This window comes from Labrus bergylta, chromosome 19 (assembly GCF_963930695.1).
Source record: "Labrus bergylta chromosome 19, fLabBer1.1, whole genome shotgun sequence".
Lineage (NCBI taxonomy): Eukaryota > Metazoa > Chordata > Actinopteri > Labriformes > Labridae > Labrus > Labrus bergylta.
Genome location: NC_089213.1, coordinates 267,840 through 288,614, shown reverse-complemented (window position 1 = coordinate 288,614; position 20,775 = coordinate 267,840). Strand labels below are relative to the sequence as shown.

Here is a 20,775-nt window from a genome sequence, read left to right as displayed (position 1 = left end):
TTGGAATCCAGAGCTCCCTTGTCTCGTTGGTTCCTCTGGATCATTGGTGTGGACGGCATGCTGACATGCGCCCCTGCGACTCTAACTGCTACAACTATTAATATCAGCCTAACATCTCCTTTAACATCTACTGTATAATTAACACAATCAGTCCTCCCGTTTCATCATCATTACAGTTGCTAAAGTTAATATTAGACTAATCTGGCTCTTATCACACTTAGCTGTTGTTGCTAATTTTTCTGGACTCTGGTTGAACATTAATATAATCTTTTAGTGTATGATGTACTGTTTTATAACTTGACATTGGTATCCACACACAAAATAGTTTCATCATTATATTTCTACATGTTGGAGGTCTCACACATTTTCTACATACGTATGTTTTTGTTTGAAGGATGATAAAAATCTTCTATCTAAACTACATATTCTCTGCATATTTGTGTTTAGGGGCAGCTCAGGAAAAGTCAACACATCTGTGATGTTTGATGTGCAAACTGAAGTGTCCTTAGGAATCCTACAAACACAGGACACCCTAGAACCTCCTGTTTAACTGTAGGGAGACAAGGTTGAAGTCAAATATTGTCTGACCAACTCCAAGGAACAAAGATAATAATTATTTATTTAAAATTCCTATAATATGACGAGTCAAAAAGCCAGGACACTTGGAACTCTGCCATGAGCAACTTCTATAAAGGCTGAGTGGCTCTGTGAGGATCAGTCATTCAGCTTTGTCAGAGCTTCCTGCTTGTTGTTTTTCTTCAAGTTGTAAACTGAAGCAAACCATTTGTAGCATCATGAATCTGTTGTTCAGCAGTCTTTTCCTGGTGGCTGGGTTGTTCCTGAGCAGCTCGGCTCAAACAGTTGAGGAATGCAGACCTCTGATAACACCTCTTCCAACTTTTGAACCGGTAAGCTGCTTCTACTTCCCTCCTGGGTCTTTAGGTTAGCATTAGCATGAATGACTTTCAGCAGCTTTTTCAGTTTTGGAAATACTGATGTACTGTATAAGATTGACTACCTTGGACTCAGATACTTTGCCCAAAGATTGACATTTTCAGATGGATTCATTATCCTTTTTCTACAGTGAGTGTGAAGCTGTGGTTTTCAATTTGAATCTATTACTAAATCTTATTCAGATCTTATTTCTCTCTGATTCAAGTCTACGTGTTAAGCTATGCTAAACATGTGCTCGTTATTATGTAAACGCTTATTTAGAGGCTACACATAAAGGCTTTTTGCACTTCCACAACTTTTTCCTGAAAGTTCTACTGGTAAAGGATCTATGTGTTTTTAAGAATATGTTACTGTTTCCTGTATATTACTTACGTTTAAGTAACTGCAAACTACCTGCTCAATTAAAAAAACAAAATTGAGGAATCTAAATATGATTTTCTGCCAAACATTTAGAAAATATTTGGCCTTGTTTAGAATGGCTAGGGTAATATTGAAGATGAATATATGATTTGAATCATGAGCTGAAATATTACAATCTTGAGTCAGCTTTTGATACCCAGTTCTACGCCTGATAAAGGTTTGTACCTTATTGAATTTATGTTTGTCGGCAGAGTTACGGAAGGTGGATCTTCATCATGGGCTGGATTACTAGTGAACCACACAGAGAGTTGTTCAAGACAACCAAGAGCCAGTGGATTGACTTCATTAAGACATCACCAAATGACAAGCAATTTGTTCAGGATATTGGGATCAGGCAGTGAGTATCAGCAGTGCAAATATATCATATATTCATGTAAATGGATAAACATAGAGAAAAGAATCCCCCTAAAACACATTTAACAAACGTTGGTCACATTCTTGTGTCTATACTACTCCATGCTGAATTCTTAATCATCCCAACCAGATTAACTGCTCTACAGATGTTACCAAACAACACCTGGGATGCATCCTTTAAGGCACATCAATTTACCTCTTGGGGGATAGATTTTTACATTGATTTGGTGAAGATGTTCTGTTGAGAACAGACTCATAACTGTTACTTTAAGCCTTCCTTTTTTTTTTTTTACATATTCCCTTTTACAATGACATGTCTGAACTTGTCTTTTCTCCTTTATTTCTTCTCAGTCCTACATATTGCAAGTATGGATCACACCCTGTAACTGTTCATTCCAACCTTGCAGCTACTGACAGTAAGTCACCTGATCTGCTTTGATTATGGAGCTTGTCAATGTTAGTTCTGTTAATCAGTGAATCTCTTCTGGTCAAGTAAATGTATCCACCTTCATTTGAGTCTGGGAGCAATGTCTGCTTCAGATGTAAATGTTTTTTTTTTCTTTTTTTCTTTTAGAGTCCAGCTTCACCTGCACGTACCATTCCCTGCCAACCTGTGAGGGATGTCTGCTCTACACTGTCGACAGCAGAACCAACAATAATTTAATCCACATTATGAACATCACTGAACCCCAAACCATTGCAGAGGTCGAAAGCTATCGGGCATTTTACTTGATGGGTAGGAACAACCAGATTCATCATAACTTCTTTGATATGTGAAACATTTCTTCATTTTAATCTATTTTACATTTCTGTTTCCAGCTAAAGAAAATCATATCAAGCACCACGAACTGGTACATGCCATGAAGCAGGCGAGGTGTCTTGGTTTCACAGGAGAACCAGACTTCATCTATGACCCCGAGGATAGTGAGTAACCTTCAAACATGTCTGATTAAATAAATGTAGAAGTGTGATTTCAGACAGAATTTAATCAGTTCATTTTTCTTTCACTTTACAGCGTTGTGTGAAAAAGGAAAAGATGTTTGAGATGAAGACGACTGACATCATATCTTTTACTGAACTAAACTGAAATTGTGGATATAAAGAATTGTGACTTGAAACATTAAAGGTGTGGCCTTCGTTTTTTCCAATCTCATAAATACATTAAGAGTGGGGATGGGGTTTATGTTAATGGACTGTTGCACACAGATGTAGTAAGGCCTAAAGCAAATTAATACTGTAATACACTTTAGCCAGCAATATTACACACACATCAGATAAACAACAACATTTAAACAACACATAAGAGTGAACACTGATATGATCTCAAAGGTTTTTAAGTGGACCCAGAAGCAGGACCAGAAAACAGGGTAGTGGTTAAAGGGGTATTTATTGAAGTGAGGCTGGTGAAGGCTGGTGAGGCTTGAATGAGAGGCTGGAGCTCATTGGTTGGAGGCACTGGGGAAAAAATAAGACAAGGGAATAATTAGTGACAGGTAATCCAAAGCACAAAAAAGTCTTACTGATACTGAACCGCCAATCTACCACCGTGTAGGCGGAAATAATCTGGCATCTTGGGAGCGGTGAACCAGGGTATAAATGCTGCAGCCGGTGATTACAGATGACAAACAGGTGAGTGATTGCAGAGAACTCCAGCAGCCAATAAGCCACACCCAGCCTCTGAAAGAAAAAAAAACACAAGCACCAAACCAAAAGCAGACAAGGAAAAATACACAGAAATCTCCAATCACCACAGAACACAGCACAATCACACAAAAAGCTCTCTTGAAAAGGTGAGTCTTTAGCAGTGATTAGACTATGGATGGGCCTGTGAAGTCTTGAATATGTGAGGAGAGTGAATTCCACAGGGAGGGTCGGCTATGGAGAAGGCTCTGTCCCCTCAGGTTCAGGGGTTTCTGAAGTCTTAACATAACGTTGGAGAGATGAGGCATGTCAAGTTATGAGATTGCCTCCCTCTCGATCAGTCTGAATTGATTTTTTGAATCATAGAGGAACTTTAGGAATTTGAACAAAAAATTACCTATGGCACAATTTCACATTTCAGATGTTAAGCTAACTAACAAGAATAACTATTAAAATCAGAGCAGTATCTAAACACAATATGACATTCTTTAACTTTAGCATTTGAAGGTACGCCTTCAGGTTGGTTTTACGATCATTAACCAGAACAGTAACATTACATGTGGTATACAAGTAAATATCTTTAAAATAAGGGTTAGGGTTAGTCCGATGGTGGAGGCTGGGCATCGGGTGGTGGTTGAGGGACGACACGGTCCGATGGTAGTGACTGGGTGTCGGGGAAGTCGGGTGGTAGTAGTGCCAGGTCACCTCACTGAAGGTTGGGGGAGCTCCGTCTACTCCTACTGGGCTGCATTCATGCAATTGTTCCATATTAATATATGGATGGATGGATGAGTGATATACAAACAACCAAGCTGTCCCACTGCTTCAAAGGGCTCTGACATCGCTGAGAGAACTGATCAATGGTTGTATGCACTTGACTCTGGGTAACCCTAATCTTGATTTGCTTTAGTTGGTTGTGAGTAACCAGGAAGACGTTTCCCTCTGTTCAGTCTCCTGGTTTGGGGTCTAGAGCCGTATTGCTCCTTCTAATTCCAACAGCAAAGTGTTTGGATCAGTCTTTTTCGTAGTGATTGTGCAATTGACGTTATATTAGCTGTATCTCTGCATCTTTTATATCTCCTTCTTCCTTTAACCAGCTGTTTCTTTTCATGTCTGTTCTCAGGTATAACACAGATTAAGTCCTGATCTTTAGGGATTCTTTCTCCTGGCTGGCTTAGATACATGTACTGTATATTAGGAAACTTGTCATTTTGGTGTCAATAGGCTTATTGATATGTATAGTTAAGTATCATCTGGATAACAATTCAAATGTATGGCGTATTTCCTCATAATAAGGAAAAATAGACTGTACAAGGTCAATAGAATCAATCAAAGAAATACACCTTGTGGCTCAACATGGCTAACTCCGGGTTTGCATTAACATTTACAAAGTGAGATCGATCTGATAAATAGGATTAAAACCAACTTAAAATAAAATGATGAGACTTCAAAAATTGTGAGGTGAGAAATTACTTACATAAAAACAACTGGCTGGAGACATTTGCATAAGAGTGATGTCACTCCTTTATTATCCAAATCAAAATAAGTATCTCCAGTGGCTCCAGACAGAATGGGGGCATGCGTTCCTAATCTAATTGCAAAAGGTAGTCTAGACTATTGAGTTGTTTCAATAAGATAGCTCTAAATTGGCAGGGCTAAGGTTGGATCTTGATCTTTCTGTACCAACTAAAAGGGATAAGACAGAAATGAATTTTAACTATGGTTAGGCTATCCATTGAGAAAGTTATTTATTGTACATGTCAGATATGAGGATGCTCACAAGTTTTGTGGGACCATAATCAAACTGAATCGCCGAGATGATTGAATATGTAGCTACGAGAGTTTTGTTAAGAGCCTTGTTTTTGGTTTTAACAATTAACAGTGCCTTTCTGCTATCTGTTAAAAAGTCACAAGTATCAAGCTGAGAGTAGCCGAGAAAGGTGGACAAACAAAGGAAACCAACACGCATGATTTGATGTTTAATCTGCCAAGGTTTCGGATTTATAGTTTTACTAGTGGTTTGAATGGCTATTATTAACTATCCTCCCGTTGTTGACAGATTAAATGTCACATCTAGCAGACAAGAATCACAATAGGTGGACAAAGTACTGACTGTCTGTAATTAATTTGGCAGAATTGAGAGGAATAATTTATTCCAACTCGTAAAGTTTATTTATATAGCAACTTGCAAGAGCAGATGTCACAAAGTGCTTCACATTAAAAGACATGATACCAACTTTGCCCCCCACTTGTAGTACTTATATTCTCTGTTGTGGTTCATGTCGTGCCTGGTGGATGAACGTTGGAGGATGGGGGTTGGCATGAAAGTATTTGCCTTCCCACACTTGCGTACACCAATCCCTTTCCCCCAACCCCTATCCTCACTTTCAATGTATTTATTAGATTGGAAAAAAAAACTTTAATGTTTCAAGTCACATGTTTGTCTTTACTTTCTTAAGGAAGTCCATTACTTAAGCTGCAGATTCATTTCATTCATCTTAGTTCTAATTTTTGGTTTTGTAACAGAGAGCTGAATGAAGACAATGAGATATAAAATATGACTCAAGTATATTTTCTAAATCTAAATCAGCTCTTTTAGCTGAATGTGTCAACGCTGCTCAACAACAAACATCCTGCTGCTGTTTCCACTACTCTGTGCTAGCCCCTTTTCCCTCAACCCCCCATCTCCACTCTGTATTTATTTTTTAAATTGGAAAAAAACAAAGGCCACACACTTATTTTTTTTTTTTATATAATTTTTTTTTTTATTTCAACAATTTTAGTTTGGTTCAGTTTAAGATACGACTTCATTTGTCTTCATTTTTCTTTTCCTTTTTCACACAACGCTGTAAAAAGAGAGACAAATGAATTGATTAAGTTCTGTTTGAAATCACAAATCTCCATCTCATTATTTAATCAGACATGTTTGAAGGTTACTCACTGTCTTTGGGGTCATAGATGAAGTCTGGTTCTCCTGTGAAACCAAGACACCTCGCCTGCTTCATGGCATGTGCCAGTTCGTGGTGCTTGATATCGTTTTCTTTAGCTGGAAACAGAAATGTAAAATAGATTAAAATGAAGAAATGTTTCAAATATTAAAGGATTTATTTTCTTTTCTGTTCTTCTTACCCATGAGGTAAAATGCCCGATAGCTTTCGACCTCTGCAATGGTTTTTGGCTCATCAATGTTCATAATGTGGATTAAATTATTGTTGGTTCTGCTGTCGACCGTGTAGAGCAGACATCCCTCACAGGTTGGCAGGGAATGGTACGTGCAGGTGAAGTTGGACTCTAACAGGAAAAAACAAAACCATTAAATCCCAAGCAGACATTGTTTGGCTTGCTCCTAGACTGAATTGAAGGCAGATACATTTACCGGAACTGCAGAACAGTAATGTTTACGATAATTTCAGAGTCTACAGTCATGCTAGCAGCTCTGTTGGTCTGAGAGAAATGAGCTACATGCTAAGATCAGTACGGTTACATGCTCCCTGTCTAACAATGTTTTATTGTAAAATAGTAGCATCCTGTATCATCATATGTTAAACTTTGAGTTTGTTTTGTACTTTTTCTTGTGTATTTGTTTTATTGTTATTATTATGTTTATTAAAATGTTTGTGAGGCTCATTCTTGGGCCACTGAAAATCAGCCACTGCTGTTTTATACTGCATCATATCTGACATCACATAAACCCTTCAGGTATATCAAGGCAACAGGACAATATAAACAAGGTGAGATGAATCTGAAACAGGGTCTGTCCTGGTGGACTTTGCAACATGTCCTCTGACTTTAACGTCTTCATTCATCTTTGTTCCTAAACTCTCATACAGCCAGAGGCAGAGTTTTATAAATTAGCACCCCTACAACTAGCAGCAACAAGTCCTCAAACCTAAACCTTTTTAGGAGACAAACAGTTGGAAGATGTGTTTGACATTTTTGATTGGACAAACTCATACACTGACTAACAGGACTAACATAAGCACCAGTATGATAGCAGATCAGCAGACTTACTGTCGGTTAGTGCAGAGTTGGAATGGATAGTTACAGGGTGTGATCCGTACTTGCAATGTGTAGGACTAAAACAAAAAAGAACGGATAAAAGATCAGTTCAGACATGTCATTCATATTCAAATATTTTGTTCAAAAAAATATTTCTATATGTTTACATTCCTCTTATCATAGTGATGCAGAACCTGTGACCTATAAGCTTAGACATCAACCTTGTAAGAAGAAGAATGTGGGACGACATTGGGCTGTTTTTAGCCAACATCAAATCAACATAAAGAAATAACTGCAGATGGTTGTTATAGGCTCCTTGTGTTAAGATATGTTTGATATCTAGAACATCTAATGTGTTCAAGGCAAATTCTCTCCTCCAATGCTTGCATATTTAAAAAGTTATGTAACATAATTGTACAGCTGATATTGTACTGCTGATACTCACTGCCTGATCCCAATATCCTGAACAAATTCCTTGTGGTCTGGTGATGTCTGAATGAAGTCAATCCACTGGCTCTTGGTTGTCTTGAACAAGACTCTATGTGGTTCACTAGTAATCCAACCCATGATGAAGACCCACCTTCCGTAACTCTGCAGACAAACAAAAAGTCAATGAGGTACACAAAAATATCAGTAATTAATTTCAACAAAACTGAATGCTAAACGTAATTTGCATTTGGCTCAAACCTTAATCAGAGAGAATCAGAAGAGGCTTACCGGTTGAAAAGTTGGAAGAGGTGTGATCAAAGATCTGCATTCATCAACGGTCTGAGCGGAGCAGCTCAGGAACAACCCAGCCACCAGGAAAAGACTGCTGAGCAACAGATTCATGATGCTACAAATGGTTAGCTTCAGTTTACAACTTGAAGAAAAACAACAAGCAGGAAGCTCTGACAAAGCTGAATGACTGATCCTCACAGAGCCACTCAGCCTTTATAGAAGTTGCTTATGGCAGAGTTCCAAGTGTCCTGGCTTTTTGACTCGTTATATTATAGGAATTTAAAATAAATAATTATTATCGTTGTTCCTTGGAGTTGGTCAGACAATATTTGACTTCAACCTTGTCTCCCTACAGTTAAACAGGAGGTTCTAGGGTGTCCTGTGTTTGTAGGGTTCCTAAGGACACTTCAGTTTGCACATCAAACATCACGGATGTGTTGACTTTTCCTGAGCTGCCCCTAAACACAAATACAAAGAGAACATGTAGTTTAGATAGAAGATTTTTATCATCCTTCAAACAAAAACATACGTATGTAGAAAATGTGTGAGACTTCCAACATGTAGAAATATAATGATGAAACTATTTTGTTCCTTTAGCGTGTGGATAGCAATGTCAAGTTATAAACAGTACATCACACACTAACAGATTATATTAATGTTCAACCAGAGTCCAGAAAAATTAGCAACAACAGCTAAGTGTGATAAGAGCCAGATTAGTCTAATATTAACTTCAGCAACTGTAATGATGATGAAACGGGAGGACTGATTGTGTTAATTATACAGTAGATGTTAAAGGAGATGTTAGGCTGATATTAATAGTTGTAGCAGTTAGAGTCGCAGGGGCGCATGTCAGCATGCCGTCCACACCAATGATCCAGAGGAACCAACGACACAAGGGAGCTCTGGATTCCAAAGGAGAGGGGCCTGATAACTGAAGGCTCTACTTCCCATAGTAGAGACTGTAGGTACCATGAGCAGGCCTGATAACTGAAGGCTCTGCCTCCCATAGTACAGACTGTAGGTACCATGAGCAGGCCTGATAACTGAAGGCTCTACTTCCCATAGTAGAGACTGTAGGTACCATGAGCAGGCCTGATAACTGAAGGCTCTGCCTCCCATAGTACATTTAGAGACTGTAGGTAAAAGTAGTCCAAAAACAATAAACAACCATTCTTACCAATTTAGTTTGCTAAAGTGGAATTAGACTGTGCATAAAATGTGTAGAGACATTTTGCGAGATTCCCAACTTTCATATTTGGACTCTGGTTGGCCATGAATATAATCTGTTAGTTTGTGGTGTGCAGTTCTGGTCATATCACTGCTCTACACACACATTATAGGTACAAAACTGTTTAATCTATCATTATTTATGTAAATGTTTTCGGTATCCCACATTTTCTACATTATGTTTTTGTTTGAAGGATGTTAAAAACGTTTTAGTGTGAACCAGGCTTCAGTCAGCTAACTAGCTGCTAATGAGAGGCTTGTTGGAGCTTACTTGGAGAAGTTTTATTTAATTTTAACGATACATATTCTGTGTGTATTTGTGTTTAGGGGCAGCTAAGGACAAGTCAACACATATTTAATGTTTGATGTGCAAACTGAAGTGTCCTTAGGAACCCTACAAACACAGGACACCCTAGAACCTCCACAGTAACTGTAGGAAGACAAGGTTGAAGTCAAATATTGTCTGACCAACTCCAAGGAACAACGATAATAATTATTTATTTTAAATTCCTATAATATAACGAGTCAAAAAGGCAGGACACTTGGAACTCTGCCATAAGCAACTTCTATAAAGGCTGAGTGGCTCTGTGAGGATCAGTCATTCAGCTTTGTCAGAGCTTCCTGCTTGTTGTTTTTCTTCAAGTTGTAAACTGAAGCTAACCATTTGTAGCATCATGAATCTGTTGTTCAGCAGTCTTTTCCTGGTGGCTGGGTTGTTCCTGAGCAGCTCGGCTCAAACAGTTGAGGAATGCAGACCTCTGATCACACCTCTTCCAACTTTTGAACCGGTAAGCTGCTTCTACTTCCCTCCTGGGTCTTTAGGTTAGCATTAGCATGAATAATTTTTCGCAGGTTTTTAGGTACCTTTTTCAGTTTTGCATAATGCTGATGTATAAGATTGAATACCCTGGGCTCAGATACTTTCCCCTAAGATTGACATTTTTGACATTTGATAGTCAGTGATACCCCTGATTAAGGTTTGAGCAAATTGCAAATTAAGTTCACCATTCAGCTATGTTGAAATTAATTACTGATATTTTTGTGTACCTCATTGACTTTTTGTTTTTCTGCAGAGTTACGGAAGGTGGATCTTCATCATGGGCTGGATTACTAGTGATCCACATAGAGAGTTGTTCAAGACAACCAAGAGCCAGTGGATTGACTTCATTCAGACATCACCAGACCACAAGCAATTTGTTCAGGATATTGGGATCAGGCAGTGAGTATCAGCAGTACAATATCAGCTGTACAATTATGTTACATATCTTTTTAAATATGCAAGCATTGGAGGAGAGAATTTGCCTTGAACACATTAGATGTTCTAGATATCAAACATATCTTAACACAAGGAGCCTATAACGACCATCTGCAGTTATTTCTTTATGTTGATTTGATGTTGGCTAAAAACAGCCTAATGTCGTCCCACATTCTTCTTCTTACAAGGTTGAGGTCTAAGCTTATAGGTCACAGGTTCTGCATCACTATGATAAGAGGAATGTAAACATATAGAAATCATTTTTCTAACAAAATATTTGAATTTGAATGACATGTCTGAACTGATCTTTTATCCGTTCTTTTTTATTTTAGTCCTACACATTGCAAGTACGGATCACACCCTGTAACTATCCATTCCAACTCTGCACTAACCGACAGTAAGTCTGCTGATCTGCTATCATACTGGTGCTTATGTTAGTCCTGTTAGTCAGTGTATGAGTTTGTCCAATCAAAAATGTCAAACACATCTTCCAACTGTTTGTCTCCTAAAAAGGTTTAGGTTTGAGGACTTGTTGCTGCTAGTTGTAGGGGTGCTAATTTAGAAAACTCTGCCTTTGGCTGTATGAGAGTTTAGGAACAAAAATGAATGGAGACGTTAAAGTCAGAGGACATGTTGCAAAGTCCACCAGGACAGACCCTGTTTCAGATTCATCTCACCTTGTTTATATTGTCCTATTGCCTTGATATACCTGAAGGGTTTATGTGATGTCAGATATGATGCAGTATGAAACAGCAGTGGCTGATTTTCAGTGGCCCAAGAATGGGCATCACAAACATTTTAATAAACATAATAATAACAATAAAACAAATACACGAGAAAAAGTACAAAACAAACTCAAAATTTAACATATGATGATACAGGATGCTACTTTTTTACAATAAAACATTGTTAGACAGGGAGCATGTAACCGTACTGATTGTAGCATGTAGCTCATTACTCTCAGACCAACAGAGCTGCTAGCATGACTGTTGACTCTGAAACTATCGTAAACATTACTGTTCTGCAGTTCCGGTAAATGTATCTGCCTTCAATTCAGTCTAGGAGCAAGCCAAACAATGTCTGCTTGGGATTTAATGGTTTTGTTTTTTCCTGTTAGAGTCCAACTTCACCTGCACGTACCATTCCCTGCCAACCTGTGAGGGATGTCTGCTCTACACGGTCGACAGCAGAACCAACAATAATTTAATCCACATTATGAACATTGATGAGCCAAAAACCATTGCAGAGGTCGAAAGCTATCGGGCATTTTACCTCATGGGTAAGAAGAACAGAAAAGAAAATAACTCCTTTAATATTTGAAACATTTCTTCATTTTAATCTATTTTACATTTCTGTTTCCAGCTAAAGAAAACGATATCAAGCACCACGAACTGGCACATGCCATGAAGCAGGCGAGGTGTCTTGGTTTCACAGGAGAACCAGACTTCATCTATGACCCCAAAGACAGTGAGTAACCTTCAAACAGGTCTGATTAAATAATGAAATGGAGATTTGTGATTTCAAACAGAACTTAATCAATTCATTTGTCTCTCTCTTTACAGCGTTGTGTGAAAAAGGAAAAGAAAAATGAAGACAAATTATGTCCAATCTTTAATTGAACCAACTGAAATTGTTATAATAAAGAAATAAAAAGATTCTTAAAATATTAATGTTGTGTATTCTGATCAAAACATTGAGAGTGGAGATGGGGGGGTTAAGGGAAAAGGGGCTAGTGCATTGCAGTGGAAACGGCAACAGGATGTTTGTTATTGAGCAACGTTGACACACACAGCTAAAAAAGCTGATTTAGATTTTGAAAATCAATCAATCTATCATTATTTGTATAGCGCCAATTCATAACAAATGTTATCTCGAGATGCTTAATCAGTTATGTTACGAAACACAAATGGGATATGGGGAGATTGGATAAGATGCAGGAAGTATTTCTCCTTTGCATCCCTCATGTTCCTTTTGCCCACACTTCCATGCAACTGAGGTGGGTCAGAGCAGGATGACGGTGTAAATATTTATTCCAAATAGATAGTGAAGTGATGAGTAAATAAATGCACATAAATGTTTAAAATGATTATGAACGGATATATTGTAAGAGTGACATGAGAGGCTATACGCTAAGGGACGTAAGACTTCTGTCTAACTTATAAAAATGGAATTTGGATCTACTTTGAATTTAGGAGCTATAATCAACCCTTAATCACAGCCACAGTAGGTGTTGTCTTAATATTCATAGGTGCAGATAGGCACTCTACCTATTTTGTGAAGGCGGAAATAACTAAGAAAATATTGGTTCTACTCGTATAGCTTGGTAAAACATACTGTTGAACTTGTCAGATTGTCACAAATTCAGTTTTATAGTTGATTTCTATTTTAGATGTTCATTTGATATAGCTATACAATTTCATGATAAAGTTTATTTGAGAAAAGCAGAGCCCTGATGGCTTTTAGGAGCTCTTTAGACTAGAGTCTTAGGTGTCAACTGATCACAGCATGGCTTCAAAGAGAGAGTGGATTTGTTTCTTAGAAAGATACCAACAATAAAACCCAATGACTACAGGCCAACAAACATAAAACCCATCAGAGTTTGAGGACTTTCTTTGTAAAATCTGCCGTCAGGGTAACTCAATAAGATTTACCGGAGTTAATGTTAGGTTCCTGTGAGATAGATCTCATAGGGAAAGGGGGGAGACAGCTTTGATAGGTGTCTGAGCAGGGCAGTCTGTGAGTTAAGATCAGAGTTCTCTTCCCTGGCTGATTTGCAGGAAAGAGGGGGTCAGACCAATGTCTGAGCATCAGTCAAGGTGAAGAATATAGGCTTCTTAACGAAGATCTTATATGCGGTGGCCAGGGAGACTTTCACGACATATTCCAGACTATGGCATGTCGTTCAAAGTGTGTAGATCTTGCCTGATAAGAGTGATGTCACTCCTTTATTATCCAAATCAAAATAAGTATCTCCAGTGGCTCCAGACAGAATGGGGGCATGCGTTCCTAATCTAATTGCAAAAGGTAGTCTAGACTATTGAGTTGTTTCAATAAGATAGCTCTAAATTGGCAGGGCTAAGGTTGGATCCTGATCTTTCTGTACCAACTAAAAGGGATAAGACAGAAATGAATTTTAACTATGGTTAGGCTATCCATTGAGAAAGTTATTTATTGTACATGTCAGATATGAGGATGCTCACAAGTTTTGTGGGACCATAATCAAACTGAATCGCCGAGATGATTGAATACGTAGCTACGAGAGTTTTGTTAAGAGCCTCGTTTTTGGTTTTAACAATTAACAGTGCCTTTCTGCTGTCTGTTAAAAAGTCACAAGTATCAAGCTGAGAGTAGCCGAGAAAGGTGGACAAACAAAGGAAACCAACACGCATGATTTGATGTTTAATCTGCCAAGGTTTCGGATTTATAGTTTTACTAGTGGTTTGGATGGCTATTAATAACTATCCTCCCGTTGTTGACAGATTAAATGTCACATCTAGCAGACAAGAATCACAATAGGTGGACAAAGTACTGACTGTCTGTAATTAATTTGGCAGAATTGAGAGGAATAATTTATTCCAACTCGTAAAGTTTATTTATATAGCAACTTGCAAGAGCAGATGTCACAAAGTGCTGCACATTAAAAGACGTGATACTAACTTTGCCCCCCACTTGTAGTACTTATATTCTCTGTTGTGGTTCATGTCGTGCCTGGTGGATGAACGTTGGAGGATGGGGGTTGGCATGAAAGTATTTGCCTTCCCACACTTGCGTACACCAATCCCTTTCCCCCAACCCCTATCCTCACTTTCAATGTATTTATTAGATTGGAAAAAAAAACTTTAATGTTTCAAGTCACATGTTTGTCTTTACTTTCTTAAGGAAGTCCATTACTTAAGCTGCAGATTCATTTCATTCATCTTAGTTCTAATTTTTGGTTTTGTAACAGAGAGCTGAATGAAGACAATGAGATATAAAATATGACTCAAGTATATTTTCTAAATCTAAATCAGCTCTTTTAGCTGAATGTGTCAACGCTGCTCAACAACAAACATCCTGCTGCTGTTTCCATTACTAATATACAGTACATGTATCTAAGCCAGCCAGGAGAAAGAATCCCTAAAGATCAGGACTTAATCTGTGTTATACCTGAGAACAGACATGAAAAGAAACAGCTGGTTAAAAGAAGAAGGAGATATAAAAGATGCAGAGATACAGCTAATATAACGTCAATTCCACAATCACTGCGAAAATGACTGATCCAAACACTTCGCTGTTGGAATTAGAAGGAGCAATACGGCTCTAGACCCCAAACCAGGAGACTGAACAGAGGGAAACGTCTTGTTTAACTTTAGTCCCCTGACAAGGGTACTGGTTACTCACAACCAACTAAAGCAAATCAAGATTAGGGTTACCCAGAGTCAAGTGCATACAACCATTGATCACTTTTCTTAGCGATGTCAGAGCCCTTTGAAGCAGTGGGACAGCTTGGTTGTTTGTATATCACTCATCCATCCATCCATATATTAATATGGAACAATTGCATGAATGCAGCCCAGTAGGAGTAGACGGAGCTCCCCCAACCTTCAGCGAGGTGACCTGGCACTACTACCACCCGACTTCCCCGACACCCAGCCACTACCATCGGACCGTGTCGTCCCTCAACCACCACCCGATGCCCAGCCTCCACCATCGGACTGTGCCATCAACAACACCCGTCGCTCAGCTAACACCACCCACAACCACCGCCGTCCTCATTCATGCACGGCCTGCTCTAACCCCACCTCAGCAACAAGGAAATGTAGACAACAGGAACTCCAGCATATTATCCCATATGCTGTTTTGTGAAGTGTCTCGAGATAACTCTTGTTACGAATTGGCTCTATACAAATAATTATTAATTGATTGAATGCAGTTTTATTTTAAAGATATTTACTTGTATACCACATGTAATGTTACTGTTCTGGTTAATGATCGTAAAACCAACCTGAAGGCGTACCTTCAAATGCTAAAGTTAAAGAATGTCATATTGTGTTTAGATACTGCTCTGCTTTTAACGGTTATTCTTGTTAGTTAGCTTAACATCTGAAATGTGAAATTGTGCCAAAGGTAATTTTTTGTTCAAATTCCTAAAGTTCCTCTATGATTTAAAAAATCAATTCAGACTGATCGAGAGGGAGGCAATCTCATAACTTGACATGCCTCCTCTCTCCAACGTTATGTTAAGACTTCAGAAACCCCTGAACCTGAGGGGACAGAGCCTTCTCCATAGCCGACCCTCCCTGTGGAATTCACTCTCCTCACATATTCAAGACTTCACAGGCCCATCCATAGTCTAATCACTGCTAAAGACTCACCTTTTCAAGTGAGCTTTTTGTGTGATTGTGCTGTGTTCTGTGGTGATTGGAGATGTCTGTGTATTTTTCCTTGTCTGCTTTTGGTTTGGTGCTTGTGTTTTTTTTTCTTTCAGAGGCTGGGTGTGGCTTATTGGCTGCTGGAGCTCTCTGCAATCACTCACCTGTTCGTCATCTGTAATCACCGGCTGCAGCATTTATACCCTGGTTCACCTCTCCCAAGCTGCCAGATTATTTCCGCCTACACGGTGGTAGATCGGCGGTTCAGTATCAGTAAGACTTTTTTGTGCTTTGGATTACCTGTCACTAATTATTCCCTTGTCTTATTTTTTCCCCAGTGCCTCCAACCAATGAGCTCCAGCCTCTCATTCAAGCCTCACCAGCCTTCACCAGCCTCACTTCAATAAATACCCCTTTAACCACTACCCTGTTTTCTGCTTCTGGGTCCACTTAAAAACCTTTGAGATCATATCAGTGTTCACTCTTATGTGTCGTTTAAATGTTGTTGTTTATCTGACGTGTGTGTAATATTGCTGGCTAAAGTGTATTACAGTATTAATTTGCTTTAGGCCTTACTACATCTGTGTGCAACAGTCCATTAACATAAACCCCATCCCCACTCTTAATGCATTTATGAGATTGGAAAAAATGAAGGCCACACCTTTAATGTTTCAAGTCACAATTCTTTATATCCACAATTTCAGTTTAGTTCAGTAAAAGATATGATGTCAGTCGTCTTCATCTCAAACATCTTTTCCTTTTTCACACAACGCTGTAAAGTGAAAGAAAAATGAATTGATTAAATTCTGTCAGAAATCACACTTCTACATTTATTTAATCAGACCTGTTTGAAGGTTACTCACTGTCTTTGGGGTCATAGATGAAGTCTGGTTCTCCTGTGAAACCAAGACACCTCGCCTGCTTCATGGCATGTACCAGTTCGTGGTGCTTGACATGATTTTCTTTAGCTGGAAACAGAAATGTAAAATAGATTAAAATGAAGAAATGTTTCACATATCAAAGAAGTTATGATGAATCTGGTTGTTCCTACCCATCAGGTAAAATGCCCGATAGCTTTCGACCTCTGCAATGGTTTGGGGTTCAGTGATGTTCATAATGTGGATTAAATTATTGTTGGTTCTGCTGTCGACAGTGTAGAGCAGACATCCCTCACAGGTTGGCAGGGAATGGTACGTGCAAGTGAAGCTGGACTCTAAAAGAAAAAAAGAAAAAAAAAAACATTTACATCTGAAGCAGACAATGCTCCCAGACTCAAATGAAGGTGGATACATGTACTTGACCAGAAGAAGAGGAGTTTTTACGATAGTTTTATTACCATGCTAGCAGCTCTGTTGGGCTGAGTGAGATAAATGCTATGATCAGTACGGTAATGTGCTCAAAGGTACAATGCTAACATGCTGGAATATTGTTCTTCAGGTTGACAAACTAAGTTCAGATTTTTATCATGCTAACATTTTCTACATTAGATATCAATAAATAATGCAACTAATCTTTATTTATATAAAGCCAATTCATAACAAATGCTATCTCAAGACACGTTTCAAAAGGAGCAGGGTTAAACCTTACTGTTTTATATTATTTACAAAGATCCAACATTATTCCACCATGAGCACAGCACTAAGCAACATTTACATTGACAAAACAATGTTTAATATTTATGTTTCTCTTATATAATATAATGATTTTGGCAAACTGAGATAGCCTCTCACCTATAAGGTATATATAGGTTGAAAGAGGCGGTTTCTCTGTTGTGCCTTTTATTTGGACAAACTGAGATTTACTGATTAACAGAACTAACATTGACAAGCTCCATAACCAAAACAGATCAGGTGACTTACTGTCAGTAGCTGCAAGGTTGGAATGAACAGTTACAGGGTGTGATCCATACTTGCAATATGTAGTACTGAGAAGAAAAAAAGGAGAAAAGACAAGTTCAGACATGTCATTGGAAAAGGGAATATGTAAAAAAAAAAAAACACAAGGAAGGCTTAAAGTAACAGTTATGAGTCTGTTCTCAACAGAACATCTTCACCAAATCAATGTAAAACTCTATCCCCCAAGAGGTAAATTGATGTGCCTTAAAGGATGTATCCCAGGTGTTGTTTGGTAACATCTGTAGAGCAGTTAATCTGGTTGGGATGATTAAGAATTCAGCATGGAGTAGTATAGACACAAGAATGTGACCAACGTTTGTTAAATGTGTTTTAGGGGGATTCTTTCCTCTATGTTTATCCATTTACATGAATATATGATATATTTGCACTGCTGATACTCACTGCCTGATCCCAATATCCTGAACAAATTGCTTGTTATTTGGTGATGTCCTAATGAAGTCAATCCACTGGCTCTTGGTTGTCTTGAACAACTCTCTATGTGGTTCACTAGTAATCCAGCCCATGATGAAGATCCACCTTCCGTAACTCTGCAGACAAACATAAATTCAATAAGGTACAAACCTTTATCAGGCGTAGAACAGGGTATCAAAAGCTGACTCAAGATTGTAATATTTCAGCTCATGATTCAAATCATATATTCATCTTCAATATTACCCTAGCCATTCCAAAGAAGCCAAACATCTTCTAAAAGTTTGGCAGAAAATCATATTTAGATTCCTCAAATTTGTTTTTTTAATTGAGCAGGTAGTTTGCAGTTATTTAAACGTAAGTAATATACAGGAAACAGTAACATATTCTTAAAAACACATAGATCCTTTACCAGTAGAACTTTCAGGAAAAAGTTGTGGAAGTGCAAAAAGCCTTTATGTGTAGCCTCTAAATAAACGTTTACTTAATAACGAGCACATGTTTAGCATTGCTTAACACGTAGACTTGAATCAGAGAGAAATAAGATCTGAATAAGATTTAGTAATAGATTCAAATTGAAAACCACAGCTTCACACTCACTGTAGAAAAAGGACAATGAATCCATCTGAAAATGTCAATCTTTGGGCAAAGTATCTGAGTCCAAGGTAGTCAATCTTATACAGTACATCAGTATTTCCAAAACTGAAAAAGCTGCTGAAAGTCATTCATGCTAATGCTAACCTAAAGACCCAGGAGGGAAGTAGAAGCAGCTTACCGGTTCAAAAGTTGGAAGAGGTGTGATCAGAGGTCTGCATTCATCAACTGTTTGAGCCGAGCTGCTCAGGAACAACCCAGCCACCAGGAAAAGACTGCTGAACAACAGATTCATGATGCTACAAATGGTTAGCTTCAGTTTACAACTTGAAGAAAAACAACAAGCAGGAAGCTCTGACAAAGCTGAATGACTGATCCTCACAGAGCCACTCAGCCTTTATAGAAGTTGCTTATGGCAGAGTTCCAAGTGTCCTGCCTTTTTGACTCGTTATATTATAGGAATTTAAAATAAATAATTATTATCTTTGTTCCTTGGAGTTGGTCAGACAATATTTGACTTCAACCTTGTCTCCCTACAGTTAAAGAGGAGGTTCTAGGGTGTCCTGTGTTTGTAGGATTCCTAAGGACACTTCAGTTTGCACATCAAATGTTGTGTTGACTTCTCTTGAGCTGCCCCCAAACACAAATATGCAGAGAACATGTAGTTTAGATAGAAGATTTTGATCATCCTTTAAACAAAAACATACGTATGAAGAAAATGTGTGAGACCTCCAACATGTAGAAATATAATGATGAAACTATTTTGTGTGTGGATACCAATGTCAAGTTATAAACAGTACATCACACACTAACAGATTATATTAATGTTCAACCAGAGTCCAGAAAAATTAGCAACAACAGCTAAGTGTGATAAGAGCCAGATTAGTCTAATATTAACTTCAGCAACTGTAATGATGATGAAACGGGAGGACTGATTGTGTTAATTATACAGTAGATGTTAAAGGAGATGTTAGGCTGACATTAATAGTTGTAGCAGTTAGAGTCGCAGGGGCGCATGTCAGCATGCCGTCCACACCAATGATCCAAAGGAACCAACGAGACAAGGGAGCTCTGGATTCCAAATGAGAGGGGCCTGATAACTGAAGTCTCTACTTTCCATAGTAGAGACTGTAGGTACCATGAGCAGGCCTGATAACTGAAGGCTCTACCTCCCATAGTAGAGACTGTAGGTACCATGAGCAGGCCTGATAACTGAAGTCTCTACCTCCCATAGTAGAGACTGTAGGTACCATGAGCAGGCCTGATAACTGAAGTCTCTACCTCCCATAGTACAGACTGTAGGTACCATGAGCAGGGCTGATAACTGAAGGCTCTGCCTCCCATAGTAGAGACTGTAGGTACCATGAGCAGGCCTGATAACTGAAGGCTCTGCCTCCCATAGTAGAGACTGTAGGTACCATGAGCAGGCCTGATAACTGAAGTCTCTGCCTCCCATAGTAGAGACTGTAGGTACCATGAGCAGGCCTGATAACTGAAGGCTCTGCCTCCTATAGTACATTCAGAGACTGTAGGTAAAAGTAGTCCAAAAACAATCAACAACAATTCTTACCAATTTAGTTTGCTCTACAAAACTGTTTAATCTATCATTATTTATGTAAATGTTTTTGGTCTCCCACATTTTCTACATTATGTTTTTGTTTGAAGGATGTTAAAAACGTTTTAGTGTGAACCAGGCTTCAGTCAGCTAACTAGCTGCTAATGAGAGGCTTGTTGGAGCTTACTTGGAGAAGTTATCCATCACCTTTTTTAACCCGACCACCACAGAGTTCATGGTAAAGTTTTATTTAATTTTAACGGTACATATTCTCTGTGTATTTGTGTTTTGGGGCAGCTCAGGAAAAGTCAACACATGTGTAATGTTTATGTGCAAACTGAAGTGTCCTTAGGAATCCTACAAACACAGGACACCTTAGAA

The 20,775-nt window shown here is 38.5% G+C and overlaps 4 protein-coding genes across 4 annotated transcripts; 2 read left to right on the top strand and 2 right to left on the bottom strand.

The window, feature by feature from the left end:
• The first annotated feature begins 718 nt into the window (after nucleotides 1–718).
• LOC136177107 (uncharacterized) lies at nucleotides 719–2,853 on the top strand. Its single transcript, XM_065948225.1, has 6 exons — nucleotides 719–908; nucleotides 1,566–1,711; nucleotides 2,080–2,144; nucleotides 2,303–2,464; nucleotides 2,548–2,652; nucleotides 2,744–2,853. Exons 1-6 carry the CDS (start codon nucleotides 795–797, stop codon nucleotides 2,770–2,772), a joined length of 621 nt encoding a protein of 206 aa, XP_065804297.1. The 5' UTR covers nucleotides 719–794; the 3' UTR covers nucleotides 2,773–2,853.
• Nucleotides 2,854–6,104: 3,251 nt separating this feature from the next.
• Nucleotides 6,105–8,271, bottom strand: LOC136177099 (uncharacterized). Its single transcript, XM_065948196.1, has 6 exons — nucleotides 8,086–8,271; nucleotides 7,814–7,959; nucleotides 7,381–7,445; nucleotides 6,499–6,660; nucleotides 6,311–6,415; nucleotides 6,105–6,215 (listed from the first exon to the last, which is right to left on the bottom strand). The coding sequence occupies exons 1-6, from the start codon at nucleotides 8,197–8,199 to the stop codon at nucleotides 6,187–6,189; spliced, it is 621 nt and encodes a 206-aa protein (XP_065804268.1). The 5' UTR covers nucleotides 8,200–8,271; the 3' UTR covers nucleotides 6,105–6,186.
• Nucleotides 8,272–9,912: 1,641 nt separating this feature from the next.
• Nucleotides 9,913–12,240, top strand: LOC136177121 (uncharacterized). Its single transcript, XM_065948300.1, has 6 exons — nucleotides 9,913–10,103; nucleotides 10,389–10,534; nucleotides 10,903–10,967; nucleotides 11,688–11,849; nucleotides 11,933–12,037; nucleotides 12,133–12,240. The coding sequence occupies exons 1-6, from the start codon at nucleotides 9,990–9,992 to the stop codon at nucleotides 12,159–12,161; spliced, it is 621 nt and encodes a 206-aa protein (XP_065804372.1). The 5' UTR covers nucleotides 9,913–9,989; the 3' UTR covers nucleotides 12,162–12,240.
• Nucleotides 12,241–16,583: 4,343 nt separating this feature from the next.
• On the bottom strand, nucleotides 16,584–19,212 carry LOC136177100 (uncharacterized). The gene is made up of 6 exons (XM_065948197.1): nucleotides 19,021–19,212; nucleotides 18,219–18,364; nucleotides 17,781–17,845; nucleotides 16,973–17,134; nucleotides 16,785–16,889; nucleotides 16,584–16,693 (listed from the first exon to the last, which is right to left on the bottom strand). The coding sequence occupies exons 1-6, from the start codon at nucleotides 19,132–19,134 to the stop codon at nucleotides 16,665–16,667; spliced, it is 621 nt and encodes a 206-aa protein (XP_065804269.1). The 5' UTR covers nucleotides 19,135–19,212; the 3' UTR covers nucleotides 16,584–16,664.
• Between the last annotated feature and the right edge of the window lie 1,563 nt (nucleotides 19,213–20,775).